Genomic DNA, 16,511 nt, shown 5'->3' with positions numbered 1-16,511 from the left:
TTTAGGGACTTTTTGGCTCCTGAGTGTGCACTTGAAATGCCTGTCATTTTAATCCAGCACTGTCCATGGATGTTAATGTTTTTCACAGCAGTCTAGCACAAATTTGAGATTAAAGACTTGATGAGAAAATAGCAAAGGCTTCAATGGCTCTATTACGTTGGACTAGAGAAGTGAAACTCCTTCCTTGGGTCACAAGAGGAGCTGCTTGAGTTTAGAAGCGAAAGTAGAAGGTGCTGTGATGGTATTGGCAGGTGAATTAACACAGGAGCAAAAGCGAAATGCCAAAGTCCTGAAGTTGTATTGTTACAGTACACGGATCAAGGGGGTCAACTGTCAAAAAGTCAACAACAGCAGTTAACAACAAATAAGACACAAAAGCCACAAACTACCCAACGACCCAAAAAAAAGGAGAAATGAAAGAAAGCCAAATCCCTGACCGTCGTTATACAAAATCACATTCAATCGCCCTCCCACTCCCATCTGGAAAAAGAAAAAAAAGAGCGGATGTGCTTTGCCTGTTCTATCTACCTCCTAGCTCGCTTTCTTGGCCGCTTCAGTGTGGATGCGGATGCGGATGCAGAGTCCTTGCCTCCAACTTCTCTGCCTCGCTTCACATTGGAATATTCAGGGGTTCCTCCCTTCTTTGGAGGCCTCCCGACGGTCCTTGGCTTGGACGGGCTGCCCTCTTCCTTCCTCTCCTCGCCACCTTTCTCACTCTTCTTAGAATTCTTGTTATTCTTGCTGTTTGCCTTCTTGTTATTACTAGCGGCGTTGTTGTTATTGGAAGATTCACTCCCGGAATTCTTGGACTTCCCTCCCGCGGGAGAATTCCGCTTTATCCTCTTCAAGAAATCGGCAGCACTTCTCTTTTTGGTGGAGGCCGCCATCATGCCTTCGGCTTTGGAGTTGGAATTCTCAGCCTTTTCAATCGAGGTGGAGGTGGGGGCTTGCTTCTTGGTTGGGTTGGGAGTGGGGGAACTGTTCTTGATGATCTTGTTGCTGCTCCTCCTCAAGCTCCTCGTCCCCGTCACGGACCTCTCTTTGGTGGCGTTCATCTTGACCAAGCCCTGTTCGTGCGAGGGCTTGGAGGAGTCAAGGGCGGGCTTCTTATCGCTGTTGACGGGCTGCTGCTGGGTGGACATGGAGCTGCGCTTGCGGCAGACGATGATGGGAGCAGCAGCAGCAGCAGCAGCGGTGGCAGAGGAGGACTTGTGCTTGGGGAGCAAGGGATCGGACCTCTCGGGGGCATCGGGAGTGGAGGAAGATATCTGAGAGTGGGAAAGGGAATGGGAGGCGGGGGGGGGGTTTTTCCGGAAGTGGGAGGAGACGAGGCGTAGGAGATCGAGGGCGGCGAGGGACTCAATGGAGGACTTTGGGTAGAAGACGAGGGCGTTGTTGAAGAGGAGGAGGAGGTCTCGGTAGAAAAGTAGGGAGGAGGGGGAGGAAGAGTAGAAGCCTCTCTCCAACCTCGACTCTATCCCATCCAGGTCCATGTGCTGCCTCACCATCCCCCTGTATTTCTCGCTCTCCTGCCCATCCCATGCCAAGAATCAAAATCATTCCTCAAGTTCATCACAACCACCATTACGGCAAAAACAAATTTGCGATCTTAATCCTATTCCTAACGCAGAAAAACCCAGGAAAAGAATTTTGATGCGTCGCCTGTGATTGATGGACGGACAGACGGACGGACGAAATTAGAATAAATTCAATTTTGAAAATCAAATTTGCAAGCCCTCGCTCAATATATTCTGTACATCCTCCTATCGAATGTCCACTCTCAACAGTTAAAACAACAACCGGCAACAAATTTAACTCTCTGTTTGAATGATTTTCTCTCTCTCTCTCTCGCTCTCGCTCTCGCTAAAAAAGAAATCATTCTGAGAAAAATGAAGTGGCAAAACATTTCCCATTGCACTAAATTTCAGAGAGAGAGAGAGAGAGAGAGAGAGAGAGAGAGAGAGAGAGCCAGCTCATTCTTAATCAAACCCCACTCCTTCAACGTTACGTGTAGGTGGTAACGAAGAAGCCCAATGAGACATTTCTTATGCACCTAACACACACCCCCAAACCTCGTCTCCCCCTTTACCTTAAATAACAAAAAACAAAAACAAAACGACCTCCTCCTCCCAATTCGAATTCGAATGCGAATTGATAATTTTATTACCATTAATTATTTTTATCTCTATCCTCAAATTAGTCGAAAAAAAAAATTGTAAAATACCCGAAAAAAAAGAGAAATAAAAAAAAAAAATTACCTGAAGGGGAAGCCGTCGCTCGAACACGGAGGCGTGCTTGTGTGCCCGGATCATCTTCAGCATATCCACCAACGGCTGCGATTCCTTCTTCCCACCCAAATCCACGGCCGGGGATGCGTCCTCCGTCCCCTGTTGTTCCTCTCCGCCGGATATCTCCACCAGCCGCCGCCCCTTCCTCTTCCTCTTGCTCTTGCTCTTCTGAGTCAAGCTGGCCGAGCTCTGCACGTCGCTGCTGTTCTCCTTCGACTGCGCCACCGACTCCGGCCGCTCCTCCTCCTCCTCCTCCTCCTCCCCTTCCCCTTCCCCTTCCCCTTCCCCCTCCTCTCCCCTCCGCTCCCGGTTCGGCTCCGAGCTCCCGTTGTACGAGTCGACCCCCTCCGGTTTCGTCCCCTCCGATGCCCGATCCGTCCTCCCCGACCCGGTTCCCGCCCGGACCGGTTCGTTTCCCCCCTCTCTCTGCCTACCTCCCCCTCGCCCCTCCTCGACCTCATCACCGTTCTTGTCCCGCTCGCTCTTCACTCCAGTAGAGTTGGATTCGTTAACGGACCGGTTCTCGCGGTCCGAGTCCTCCCCGGCGGCCGATTTCGTGGCGACTCTGTCGGCGGCTGAGGGCTCGGGTTCTCCATCGGCGTCCCTTTTGTCTTTAACCGATCCGTCGCCTTTGGAGTCCTCGGCCAGATCTGGTTTCTGATGCCTCTCTCTCAAGCTGTCTTCCCTTTCTTCTTCCAATTTCTTCACTTTCAACTGCAAGGACCTTTGAGCGAAACAAGAAAATAAACGAAAAGAAGGAACCTTTTTTCTTCTCAGATTCGGGTTTTCATTTCCCTATTTTTAATTTTAATTTTAATTTTTTTGTTTTTTTTGGTTTTCTCTTTGGGTTCTTTTTGGGGTTCATGGAGAAAAGGAAATAGTGTAGAGAGGGAGATGGAAAGAAGAGATTTACAGGATGGATACGTCGTAGCGTTGGACCTCCTGCTGGAGCTCGGCGACGCGAAGCTTCCGGAGCTCTTCAAGCCAGGGGATATGGACGGCTTCGTCGGAGGCGGAGGCGGAGGCGGCGGCGGCGTCGGGGGAAGGATGGTGAGAGAAGCGGCGTTTGAGGTGTAGGTACCTGAGACGACAGTTGTCGGGGGTGGTGAGGGGGTGGGGAAGGGAGGTCCGGGATTGGACTTCCAGGGAAACGGAGTCCCAGGCGAGGAAGCCGTGGCGTTTAACGGCGGAGGCGAGGAGGAGGTCGTCCCACGTCCCCCAGGATTGATCTGATTCTTTGGTATGACTCTCCTCTTCGTCGCTGCCCATGGAGAAATGGGATTTGCGCGGAGTCAGAGACGCAACATCTAATAATCTCTCTTCTCTTGTGTCTGTGTGTGTATATATATATCTGATCTAAATCTCTCCTTCTCTTCTAACTTGCTTGTGGTGTTGTGTATTGTATGTTGTGTCTGTAATCTGTATCCTTCCTCCTTCCTCACTCCCTCTCTTCCTCCATTTCAAATATATGCGATGTATTTTGAATCGATGTAAAATCCTCCTCTAAGACTGACGACTTATAGGGTGCGGTGTTACGTACACCCTCACCACCATTAAACACGACCGAAACAGCTCCCTCTCTCTCTCTCTCTCTCTCTCTCTCTCTCGCAGAGTCAGTCGGTCAGTCCTTAGGGTTTTCGATTTGTTCCCTTTTTCGAGTGCCTATGGTTTTTCAAAAAGGAACGCCAATTGGAAGTGGAACCCCCTCTTTATACTCTCTCTTTGATGATTGATGGGGCTGTGCAATATATATATAGGTCTAGAGAGAGAGAGAGAGAGAAATAGTGGACTTCGTTCCTATTTAGGTGGTCGGATCGAATGATATCGTTTCGTCTCCACCACCCCTTTCGTCCTTTTCTTCGTTGGGCCTGGGCCTGAACCTGGGCCTGATCCTGGGCTTTGCTTTTTCTCTACGGTTCGCCACTAACATCGATCGCGGCGACTCTTTGTTTTCCGTATTTGAATTGTTCTCAATCCCCCCGCCACCGACCATGAATTCTCCAGCCGACGCCCGCCCCACCCCCAATTCTTCGCCGGCCATCCCAACCAATCAACAAAAGTCAGGCCAATTCCCGTCGCAGACGACTTTAGTCAGGCAAGGAGTCGTATACCCAGTCGCCTCCTCCGGCCGCGGTTTCATCCCTAAATCCCCAAATCAGTTGGACCCCGCGGCGGTGCGTCATCCCGTCCCCGTATCCGCTAGGGTTTTGGTCCCTTCTCATCCCAAACAATGCTTTTCCCCTTCCCTTCCTCTTCCCGATTGCAATGGCTGTAAAGAGCTCAGGTTCTTCCTTTTTCTTTTTCAAATTCCTGCATCCTCCTTCAGTCTCTCTCTCTCTCTCTCTCTCTCTCTCTCTCTTACTAACTATTCCCTCCTCCTCTTCTCTTCTCTTCTCTTCATTCTCGCGGGGGCATGGTTTCTGTAGGGATCGAGCCAGAGAGGACGCAGCTACTGTCGTTCGAGACAGAAAAGTAAGTCTTTACCTTTTCCTTCATTACTGTCCATCGATGGAAGTTCACTTTAGTGGGAGACCAATTAGGATGCCCTGTGATACCAAGGCATGACTTCAACTTCGATCTTGTTTGTTGAATTGTGTGACACCCTGTACTATCCCATCGTAAGTCCTAAACTGACTTAATGTAGTGATTATGTTCCTTAATTTCCTGTCTAATTTACTGAGGAAGTAATCATGTTGTCGTATTTATATGTTGGGCTTTTCTTGAGCATGCCTTCAAGGGGATGATGCTGGACGATCATGAGTAATTGGTTTATGTTTCATGTGTCAACATTAATTGTCAGAGCATAGATTATAAGCCCTGCCACCGGGGGTTTCTCCAATACGGTACTTGGTATTGGAGTCTTCTTTACTCATTTAAAATTGATGTTGACAGAGGTTCTTAGAATCGTATAAAGCAGTCCAAAGATCGAGCGTGCATATAAGGGTATCAAGATCTTACTTTGAAATACAAGATCTGGAATCTATGACTTTTGCTGACTCATGAGCAATCCCTTAGTACAAGTTGGTATTTAGGGGCTGTATTGTTGCTGTCAATTCCTCGGCTGCCAACTTGAATTCCATTGAGATGAGAATCCTTGTTTTCCATGGCTCAATTTTGGTTCTCGTAGTGTTGGCCTGGTGCTTATAGCCATGGTCCTTACTTGATTATGATTCTGTATCTGTAGGTCCGATTGTCAGATGGGGATTCACTTTATGCGCTTTGCAGATCATGGTTAAGGAATGGTTTCCCTGAAGAATCACAGGTTTGAAGTTTAGTTCTTTCTTCACTAAATACTGATGACAGTGCATGTACTCCATGGGTGAACTTGAAGGAAAGTGTGTTTTGATGATAATTTCTGTATAATAGTAGTACTGGATGGCACGGCTACCTCTTCAAGAGTGTCCCACTTTATGCTTTTTTCTCTTGTTTATATCAAATATTAATGTGGCCTTCGATTGTAGATTTTGTCTTTATACTACTATCACAGTTAGGTTTTTAAATGTTATGGTACTAATGAAAGGTGACCACAGCAAGCTATTTCTTATTAGTAAACTCTAGGAGAGTACACACACCGAGGGGTAATTAGAGAATTACTTCTCTAAAACTTTTTGTTGTCATGTTGTTTCTGTCCTATACAAAGTGGATCATTAAATTCTGATGTTCTAATGCAGTCTTTTCTTGTGCGGTGTCAAATATATTATCAGGCATTTGATTAGTTGTGATAAAAAAACCTCCTAAAGTTTCTTGCACTATATATTTTTTTTATTATCTCTTTCAATCTTTACCTTCTGCTTTAATTTTGTAATAGGTTAGTCTCAAATGTAATTCACTTTCTGGATCTAGTAATTGGGGTCAATAAAGGGGCCAGTTTTCCTGACAAGTACAAGATCCATCTAAGACCTGACTGTAGGATCTATCCTTTTCTTCATTCATTCAATCATTTGTCTTAAAGAAATTCTACCATTTCACCATTTATTTTTTTCAGCCCCAATATGGCGTTGGTGTTAAATCCCTTCCAAGACCCCTGCCTCCTGTCGAGAGTTACAGGATAGTAAAGAAAGAAGCTGAAGATGACAACGAGGTTTGGTTCGCAATTGTTATCATCCTTTTGGCTTTTTGATAAGTTAAAGAAAATTTAATTGCAACTCACAAGGTACTGATGGTATAGTGTTAGGATAAGAACATGTATAAGATATCTACATTTCCATCCTGTCAATATAGTGGCTGTGCGTTGTCTGTCACTTAGGCAGACAAGTGCTTCTTAAAATCCAAAGGACAAGAACTAACGTCATCATTTTCCTGTGTCTCTCGATAGTTTCGAAGTATAGTGATGCTAATTCTTTTGGATTTGCACGATGAGGCAATTTAAGCTCCAGTTTGTGTCATGTCTATTGGGATGGCACTTCTGCATGTCTATTGGGATGGCACTTCTGCATAACCATGAAAACAATTACCTTTATGTAGAATGGTTATGGGTCACGGACTTGTGTTTATTGAACTACAAGCTTGGTGGATGCCTGTAAAAACTGTTCTAATAACGTTGAAATTATCATGAGCGAGTCTCTTAAGTCCATTTAAACGTTATATATTCTTAGATAAGTACAGATGCTAGTTTCTTGCATTAGGGATGATAATGACTGATAGTATTTAACTCATATTTATTCCCTGCAGCTTAAATGACTGGATGACTTGTTTTCTCGCAATTAAGCTAAATGCTCAAAGCATGAATCATTTCCAGTGAACATATTTCTGTTAATTGCTTGTTAAAAATTCATTTTGACGATACATCTGTACGGGTGGTTCATAGCAGTTTGAAGGCACATCTTGATTTAAGGACTTCAAGAACTTCTAATGGAAATTTTATTGAACTTCTCCTATTTTATACTCGGTAAACATCTTCAGTAGATTTTAACTAAAAAAGAACTTAGCAGGTCAAGGAAAAGAATCTTCACTCTGTCACTTTCGATTTTGAACACATCATGGAAGAAAACACGATATTTTTTACAACAGTATGTAATTACTGACAAAAGGAAACAAAAGAGCAGTGGCTTGTTAAGATTGCAATTTGGCATTTCATACGTGCTAGATCTGGAATTCTTCTATTGATAGTTCTCATATTTGATTTGTCTGGATCAAGCAGTTGCTTACTTCTTTTTCTTCTCTTAGGACGAGAAGGATGCTGAGGAGTTGAGTACTAGTGATTTGCTGAAAAGACATGTCAAGCGTGCTAAGAGGGTTCGGTCAAGGTAATCTCTCATCTTTTAATGATTTCTGTTTTAAGAAGTGGTTATTTGATGATATTGTTGGTAGATTTAATTTCGCTTCTGTTGGCTGCACTTTTATATTACTTTATAACGATTTTTGTTGACCGGTGTTGTTTCTGTCAAGAAAGAAAAAAAGAATTAGCTCGTGTATCTAGTTAGATATAGTCCGATTACAATAGAACTTCCATTGTGCTCATCTCTTGGTTAATATAAGCCTCGATGAAATTTTTGCCCATGAGAAGTGAAATCACATATTTTCCGGAGTCAAATGAATGACATGCTTTTTCCTTTTCTTGTATAGATTAAGAGAAGAGCGATCGCAACGGATTGCAAGGTATAAAAGTAGGCTCGCCCTTCTCCTGCCTCTTCAGGTGGAGCAATTTAAAAGTGATTCAGTTGCTTAAACTTGACCCTCTTTGACAAGCTGCACCTTCCATAATGAGGAATCTGTTGGGTCCATGCAAAAGTAGTTGAAGCAAACTGAATTTGTTGTTAAGTCGGTTTCTATTCCTATTCGAGCATTTGTCGAGGTTGAGTAAATGTGTGGTCGATGGTTTGTCTTTGTGATTAGCATTCTTGGAACACACTTGCATGATAGTTCTTTTTGTAGATTCTAATAGGTAGGGTTTGAGTATTTGTTATGAGATGTCGCCTCCATGCCATCCTACACTCTCACTTTCTGCCTCGAGCAGAGTTTGTGGCCTTGACTGAGAGGGTTGAGTTGCTGAGGTGAGGTGAGACCGATTACTATTATTTAAGAAGTATCTGGCCAACATAAGATACTCTCTCCTTTTTTTTTCCCCATTTCTTCGCATTTTCTGTTATTTATTGGATATGTCTCAACTCGAAGTGGTTGTATTTTCTTCTTTTAAGGGTTGTTTGGAGGTGATGTAGTATTAAGGTCTTCTAATCATAATTATCGCTTCAATGTTCACTGGCACTTAATCTCAAACCATCCACCATCAAGTAGTTACAGAAACAATTTTTTTGAGATGTTGATATGGCAGTACTCAATAGGAATGAAAAATGATTGTAAGCTTGTTGACCTAGACGATTGGTGGTGTATTTGCTTTCGATAACAGCCGCTCGCTGGTGCCGCTGAGGGCACAGCGGGGACGCTGCTAAGGGGGGATTAGAGTATTTCTAGTACCTGAAATCGAAACATCTATCGCTCGTGGGATTGTAGGGTCGCAAGAAAACCAAATTGAGTGGCTTCTCAACCCTTGGTAGAAGTTGGAAGACAGAGGAAATGAAAATATCAAGGTAGATAGGAGATCAGATGAAGCGAGTATGTTCAGTCTTCGACAATTGAATTCTTGGAACATTTTAGTATGACGGTCTAAAAACGCATTCTGCTTAGTAAGCCAAATAAAAGGAACAATACATGACAGCGGTTGGAATGCGAGGTTGGGACCTCATTTGCATACTTCTTCGGGCTTCCAGGCCCATGGCCAAATTCCTAAGGATTTGCCTGCTTGCGCGGATCCCAGTGAAATGTTAGCGAAACATACAGCAAAACAATTCAGTAATATCAAAAGTTTACATTGCCACGTCCTAGGCTCTCAAATTGAAACACTCATGCCATATTTATCGTATAAAAAATTCAAAATCGGTAATACCCATGATAAATTTTAGGACCAGTTTGAGATTTTTGGGGAAGATGATGTGAAATTTAATCTGAGAGAAGTGTGGTACGTACGTATGTAGCTTAACCCAAATCTCCAAGACCAGCTCCAATATTTTCATAGCCAAAACTTCCGCCCATTCCATCAAAGTTGTCATTACCCACTGAGAAGAAGTTTCCATATCCAGTCCCACTGTCTCCTCCAAAGTCGGCCGTTCCGCCACCAAAGTCATTTCCTCCTCCACCTCCACCGTCTGCATTACCACCACCACCACCCAGTAATCCTTGGAGGACTGTCTGACCGAAATTCTGTCTGCCACCGAAGAGACCCTGGACAACTAGGTTCAGAGCGTTGGCCTGCCCATTTCTTTGAATGCCCACAGGCTGCCCGACTCCATTGGTGCAAGGGATGGTAGGAGTAGGACTCTGGAAGATGCAGGGCAACCCTTGAAAATGGGTGGTGGCAGAAGCCATTGTATCTGTTTGGTAATGCCGCGTTGTGCGAGTTTGATCTGGGTAATAAGGTCGAGCTTGTGGAAGTTGAGGAGGAGGCCGGTAATTTTGAGCCTGAGGGGATTGAGCGGGCAAAGTGGAGTAACTTTGCATCAGGGGTTGTTGAAGCGGAGTTGAAACTGGAGCAACTGGCTTCTTCAGGGCGCAAGATAAGTGAGCATCGAATTCACAGGAGTGGCAACGGTAGAGCCACTGGTTGGAGCCCAAATTCCCGCAGATATCGCAAGAGAAACTCCGGTTGGGGTAAGGAGGGGAGAAAGTGAGGTGGAGGAGGTGATGGTGGGAGGGATGAGTTCGAGTCAAGGGCATGGATGCGCAGGTGATATGGAGATGGAAGTTGCACGAAGCAGCGGAGCAGTGGTAAGAGAAGCCGCTGCCTTGCTTGGCACAAGCAGTGCATGTGAAGACGCCGGGTGGGCAAACCGGGGATGGAAGGAGGGTGAGGATGTGGTTGTGTTGGTCAAAGGGGTGGTGGATTTGAGGGGGCATTTTGGCGCATGAAAGGTGGAGGAAGTAGCTGCAGGGTGAGGGGCAACCGTACGTCCATCCCACAGCCTTGAGCTTGCACCCTGAGCAGGATTGCTGGGGTTGAGGTCGATGGTGGAGAGTCAGAGGATGAAGGTGGCTGAAATGGACGATGCATGCTTCTGGTTCTGGTTGAGCCATTCCTCCTATTTTTTCATCCACCTCTCTCTCGTTGTTGTCTTCTTTCATCTAATACGCCTCCCCCCGCAACAAAGTCAAGTCAACCCTCGATTCTAATTTCAGGTATTGACCGGTCAGCATTCGGCGAACATGGGGATTGGTTCTGCATGAGTTGTATGAAATGAAATGAAATGATTGAGGATCAGTCACTGCATGATAAGCATTATTTCCTTTTGAGAATAAAGAAAAATTAGCACCACCTCAGTTTTCCTGCTACTCAATTCTAATACAATACCGAAAGTTTCTCCTCTCCAAAAGTCAACTTCATAAGCCATGTCTCTAATGAATGAATAGATGTGCAATCTTATAAAGCAAAGAAATATTATCAACTCCCTCCATAATTGCGCGGTTACCGAGGTCAACTTGACCCCTCTAGGCTCTCACCATTGTCCAAACATACGAAATGCAATGACTACGTCCTTGATTTCCATTGCCAGAATGACTGCAAATGACACTGCTTTCATCTGAATCACTGCAATGCTCGACATATGTAACCACTTAATTCAAAAGTCCAAAGATCATGGGATGGGACAAAGCAGAACTTTTTCTTTTCTTTTCTTTTGGATAAAGCTGCCCTTATTTTAATTGTCGGAATAAGTATGTCGAGGAAGATTTGGCCAAGCTCTGATTTTAATGGAGATTAAATTGGCCAATTCAAGCCTTTATCCGAGAGAAAGTTCATTTTGAAGAAAACAATATAAGCGGTCCATAAATTTTGGCCTGATGTGTAATGCCGTCCATGGACTTTTAATTTGTTCAGTATGGTTATCGAACTATGTGTAAATGTTCAATGTAGTCTTTTCGTTTGCTCAAACGACAAATTAGATGTTATTTAATGAAGTGAATTATTATAAGTTAAGTTGGAGTTCACCAAAAAAAAAAAAAAATTAGGACGTTAATCTAACCTCATGTGAATATCTTACATGGTCTTAATGAAGCAGAAGTCACAATTAGTAGATTCGGTTAAGTCGAATTAATTAATTAAAAAAATGAGACTGAATATTTTTATATAATTTTAGGAACTAGATTGAATATTTGCTAACAGTTAAAAGGATCATATTTTTAGAAATTGAGGGTGGACAATAACATTGAATCAAAACAAACTTTGAGGAATCATTTCTATCATTTTGGGCCGGTTCAAAGTCCTAATTTTGAAACTTTTCTTGAATGGCTGGCTCTACACGTGGCGACAAGGGCCCACCCTCGGGGTTGGTCGAAAGGTTGGATCCGTCCGGACTCTCCTCTCCACTTGGGTTTCTGAGGCCATCGCCAACTCAACTTTCACCAGTTCGGAGGGAGGACGGCGGAATGATGAAGGAGGAGGAGGAGACAAAATCCGGGAATGGAAGCCAGGCACCTCAACCCAACCCAATGCAAACCGCCGCGCCTGATGCTCAGCTTTTCCAGCTCCTCTCTTGCCTTCTTCACCAGGTTATTCCTATTCGATCCTCCAATTCGCCTTGACGATTTCATTCCCAACTATCGAATTCCCTTTCTTGTCCGCTGGCTATTGTGACTTGTGCGACCCCCGCAAAGGTATTATGGTATTGAGCCGTTGTCTCTCTGAGGAAAATTGTGCAAAATTTGCTTTCTTGGAGCTGAAAAGACGACACTTCCCTCGTCCTTTTTTAGCTTGCAAGGCCATGGCCGCACCCTAGGGCTCGCACGTTTCGGACTCTGCTGTTTCTGAGTTCCAATTTATTTACCACAAAGTCGAGGAGGCGACGATTGCAATTGGCGCGTCTGATCGGCACAGTGTCCTCAAGGATTCCATGCATCCCCTATATACTGTTTTTCCTGCTTCTTCTTCTTCTCTTCTTCTTCTTCTTGCTTTAACCGCTTTGAAAGAATGTTCATCTCCCTCTTTGTCTCTATCCCCTGTTCGGTTCGTCATCTTGGAATCGACAAAAGGAATCTATTGTTCGGTCCGACCAAGACTAGGAGTGCCATCTTAAGAGGAAAAGGGAATATGATTCTAGGGTCTGTCAAATTTAAAAGGCATGTAATGGACACTCCGTCAAAATTGACTAATTAATTATTATATCTTAGGAAAGAAACTCTGGAGGTAATTAAAATGGTTTCTGTCTTTAGAGCATCAGGAGTTGCTGTATGATTCTCGCTCCTGCGTCATTTCCCAGCAAGCATCTTTCCTTTTACTGTTCTTAGTCATCAACCTGGGCATATCTGTTTCTCATGTTTTGTTTGAAAATACTTTCTAACATTCTTAGTACATGCGTTTTCGATGAGAATTGTCAAAAAAGAACATAGATAGATGATAAGTTGACTCAGCTTCTCATATTGCCTGCCCTTTTTCCTTATACGTGCCAAGAGGATGGACTCTGGACAATCATATAACGAGTCTCTTTGATTTTCTCTGGCATGTTTAGCAAGAAACATGCAGTGTGTTTCTGTGCCATGTGATTGTGTCTGGTGACTGCATGTGTCTGCATGTGTCTATGCTCACATGCATGCTTTGTATGTATGATGGAGTGCATACATCTTTCGTGTGAATGTCTCTCCTTTATAGCATAGGGTGAAAGGTGGTATTTTACGCTGGAGATGTGTATGTATTGGGTACTGGAATTGGATTCCTTAGGCAGCTATCTGCTGATGCTTTCTTGAGGATTTTATCCATTAGGTGGAAGCATTGACCAACGATGAGGAAGTTGAATTGCGTTCCAAGATAAAAGCACTTGGATTAGAGGTGACAAAAGTTCCTTCAAGCTCAACGCGGCATCTGGATGAGGTACTTGTTTCATGGTTATCTAGCAATCTTGTTTCAATCGTTAAGAGGTTCTTTTGAGCACCCAAGATTTCATCTGATGCTTGGATTACTATAACTGCTTCATATGATGGATTTTTCTTCGATGTTGCTGTTCAATTTAGCTGGAAATAGCCAAAGAGTTGGACAAGCTGTCAACGAAGTTGGATGATGTGGATGAGATGATATCTTCAGCCATAGCTTCAGATCCGCACGTGCAATCGCTCTTGAGTGGTACAGCTGATATATGGATGCCAGTGATTACAGCGAGTGCTGATGAGAGACGTAACTTTGCTGGGCCTACGGGAGAAGGTGATGCCAGAGAAAGTGAGAAGGCTCCTATGTAGTTCTTGTACTTGTAAAATCATGTCGGCTATTTGGAAGCCGGAAAAAATTCAATATAGTTGTATGCACGACCAAAAACTTGTTCTCAGACTTGCAGAAACCAATTTGACATTTCAAAACCTCGCGCCTTCTTCACTTCCAAACTTATTAGAGTTAATCCACGGATGGCCATTTTGTTATTGAGTGTACTATGGGGCGGTAATCAATAAGGAAACGTTCTGCTTTATGATACGACTTTTGTAGTCAGTGCTTCAGAATATGTAGAAATACATGGTGTTGGAGTACAGGGACCCTATAGTTCTGTATGTCAGAGTAGAAGTTAATGCTCCTATATTTTTAATTGTTGACTGCAGATGTGTCCAAATTTTTGGAATGTAATTGGTGCTTTAACCTTTCAGCCAAGATAATGAAGAACGAAGAATAGGGTTAAACCACTTGTAAAATGATGCATGAACTCAAGTGCGTGCATCAACATCCCAGGCAAAGCAGCAAGTTAACTTGCCAACTACTCTCGCTAGCACTTTGCTAGAAGATGATTAACTTTTTCATGAAAAAAAGAAAAACTTCTGTCAAAATATATTGGTAATAACAGATGTAATTGTTTAAATCGATCACACTAAAATTCTGAAGTTCATGCTAATTGTGTGTATTAACTAAGAATAGATTTCATGAGGTTAGTAATTTCCTTTTTCATGGATTTTCTTAATAGAGCGAAAGGAAAGGTAATAAAAATTAGAAAAAGCCAGCGATTTATGAACTTTATTTTGATGAAAAAGCTTCGGTAAAGTTTTTCTTGGTCATAAATAAGAAACATGACATCACTCTATTATCTATTTGGAGTGATTTTAGCTTTTTAATTTTTTTTATTTACAAATCATACAAAAGAAGCCGGATAAATTATACTCCTAATGTTAACTAAATAGTGAAAGAGCTTGCGAAATTACAATAAAGGTTTTAAATAACAAGGCATAGGAAAATATATAACTTGTTGATATAGAAACAATCCTGACCAGAAGAGAAGAACAGATTCTTCTCTTCCGTGCATTTCAATGGAATGCGAAAATATCACGACCCCCAAAGCGAGTTTTGTAAAAGCCTGAAGAAGCATACAGTCTCAAATTGGATTCCTCTAGCTGCGATCTTTCGGAATCAGGCCATGTAAAAATAATTGCTCGCGAATCTTCTAAATTGAGGAAGAGCGACATGCCGAAACTAGAAATTGCGGTACATGAGATAAAGAGGCCCTCGTATCTTCGAGTCATGCCTCAACACAAGCTGGCATTTGTTTCAGAATGTCGCGACCTAAAATTTAGGCTAACGGATTATCGGGTCAATTGAATCAACTAACCTCATTCGGACCCTCTCAAGTCCTACCGAATCGCAACTTAGGTTTATTCATGAAAAAAAAACATTCAATTGGAGCCGCCACTAATTATTTACGGAAGGTTGATTAGAAACCTTAATAAAATAGATGGAGAACTATTTTATTTCTGCGCACCAGAAAAAAATGGATTCGGGGACTTGGTTACATTAATTGGAAAAATTAATACCCTTTCGGTACCAATTTCATGAAAAATCCCTTTTTGATTGATTGATATGATTTGAATGATTTTGATTTTTTTGAAAAAAAAATGTAATATGAGACCATATATTATGCTCCGGAGGATGATTTTTTTGGTATTTTCAGTAATGAAAGAAAACATTCAAAAGCGATAAAAAATCTGAACAAAATTAAACAAAAATGCCCATAATATACTTTTGATTTCTGATTTTTCTGAAATCCTCTCATTCCCAAAGATCCGGGTTAAAGCGAGATTTTATCCACTACATCCTCGAGGATTCGAACCGGTATGCGGATATGTGTATAGAAAAACATCCTTTTTGCCGAAGGGCAAAATACAAATTTCTACACTAAATCACCATCCCATTCCATAAGATCATGGACAAGGCGTGTGATTTATTTTTCCGACGGGTCTAGGCACATAGGGGAGCATATATTATGGGCATGTTTGTTTAAAGATGTGCAAATTTTATAACAAATCAAAAATAGATAGCACGACAAAAATAAAATAAAAATGAGTCAATTTATTTTGGATATTTTGAAAATATGAGAGGGGTAGCCAAAAATATGGCATTGGAGTCCACATTCCCTCATCCAAAAAAATTGATCCACTTTTAATTTGAGAAATTATCTTTGGGATTTGAAAATTTAATTTCAGATAATTCTCAAAAAATGGGATAATTATCCAGTCGAACGCAAATATTATCTCTAATCAAATGCTTTCAGAAAATTTACCATAGATAAGGTCAAATAATCATCCCAACCGATTCACATGTTAAAGATAATCATTGGAATCAAAAGTCTATCCACAACGACCAAATAACATCCAATTAAACACAAAACGAATCCATGACATGAGCACCCATAAAAGATAAGGCAATATAACCAATGGAATGAATGTGAGATAACTATCCGAAGCAAAAGATTATTCACAAGTTAAATGTTATCCAATTCGAAAATTCCCATAGATTAGATAAAGCTTATGCACATGATTGTTATCCAATTCACATGAGATAAGATTGAACAACCAACGGGATAACATCAACTCAACCAATTGAGATAAAAATCAAAACAACGCTAATCCATGACATGCAAATTTCGGCCAAGAGAGGTGTATATTGAAAATTGATCCAAAGTTCTTACCTTTTCAAATCTATCCAATTTGATCATTAAAAAAACGAACAATCATGACTTTGAGAAAAGTTAATTTTCCAAGTACAATTCAATAAATTCTCAAGAGCAGTCATAGGGTTCGGTTGAATTCATCAATCAAAGTAGATTATTAAACAAATCAGAATTTGCATCAAGAGCTCCAATTTTCAGCTCAAGAAAAAGTTGGATGGAAAAGCTTAAATTTTCTAGTTTTGATTGCAAATCCTTTATGTTCATTGAGATGCAAGGACATAGGCATGTTACCAAATTAACAAAGCATGGATTGCAACCAAGAGAC

General features: G+C 42.3%; 4 protein-coding genes across 5 annotated transcripts; 2 read left to right on the top strand and 2 right to left on the bottom strand.

The window, feature by feature from the left end:
* Window positions 1-254: 254 nt before the first annotated feature.
* On the bottom strand, window positions 255-3,598 carry LOC115753032 (uncharacterized protein DDB_G0283697). Its single transcript, XM_030691503.2, has 3 exons — window positions 3,202-3,598; window positions 2,259-3,012; window positions 255-1,529 (listed from the first exon to the last, which is right to left on the bottom strand). Exons 1-3 carry the CDS (start codon window positions 3,555-3,557, stop codon window positions 525-527), a joined length of 2,115 nt encoding a protein of 704 aa, XP_030547363.2. The 5' UTR covers window positions 3,558-3,598; the 3' UTR covers window positions 255-524.
* Window positions 3,599-4,052: 454 nt separating this feature from the next.
* LOC115753042 lies at window positions 4,053-8,363 on the top strand. Of its 2 annotated transcripts, none has more exons than XM_048278962.1 (6): window positions 4,053-4,572; window positions 4,700-4,760; window positions 5,473-5,550; window positions 6,274-6,369; window positions 7,455-7,534; window positions 7,854-8,363. In XM_048278962.1, exons 1-6 carry the CDS (start codon window positions 4,280-4,282, stop codon window positions 7,954-7,956), a joined length of 711 nt encoding a protein of 236 aa, XP_048134919.1. In that variant the 5' UTR covers window positions 4,053-4,279; the 3' UTR covers window positions 7,957-8,363. The 2 variants fall into 2 exon arrangements, with proteins under 2 accessions (XP_048134919.1, XP_030547378.1); XM_030691518.2 differs by having other exon boundaries at window positions 4,056-4,572; window positions 4,715-4,760.
* An 897-nt stretch (window positions 8,364-9,260) lies between these two features.
* LOC115753075 lies at window positions 9,261-10,355 on the bottom strand. Its single transcript, XM_030691567.1, has one exon. The coding sequence runs from the start codon at window positions 10,353-10,355 to the stop codon at window positions 9,261-9,263; it is 1,095 nt and encodes a 364-aa protein (XP_030547427.1).
* A 1,191-nt stretch (window positions 10,356-11,546) lies between these two features.
* On the top strand, window positions 11,547-13,614 carry LOC115753051. Its single transcript, XM_030691535.2, has 3 exons — window positions 11,547-11,825; window positions 13,033-13,140; window positions 13,281-13,614. Exons 1-3 carry the CDS (start codon window positions 11,562-11,564, stop codon window positions 13,500-13,502), a joined length of 594 nt encoding a protein of 197 aa, XP_030547395.2. The 5' UTR covers window positions 11,547-11,561; the 3' UTR covers window positions 13,503-13,614.
* Window positions 13,615-16,511: the final 2,897 nt, after the last annotated feature.

The sequence above is a fragment of the Rhodamnia argentea genome, chromosome 5 (assembly GCF_020921035.1).
Source record: "Rhodamnia argentea isolate NSW1041297 chromosome 5, ASM2092103v1, whole genome shotgun sequence".
Classification (NCBI taxonomy): Eukaryota; Viridiplantae; Streptophyta; class Magnoliopsida; order Myrtales; family Myrtaceae; genus Rhodamnia; species Rhodamnia argentea.
Note: the sequence above shows the minus strand (reverse complement) of the source record. Positions and strands in the feature narration are given on the sequence as shown.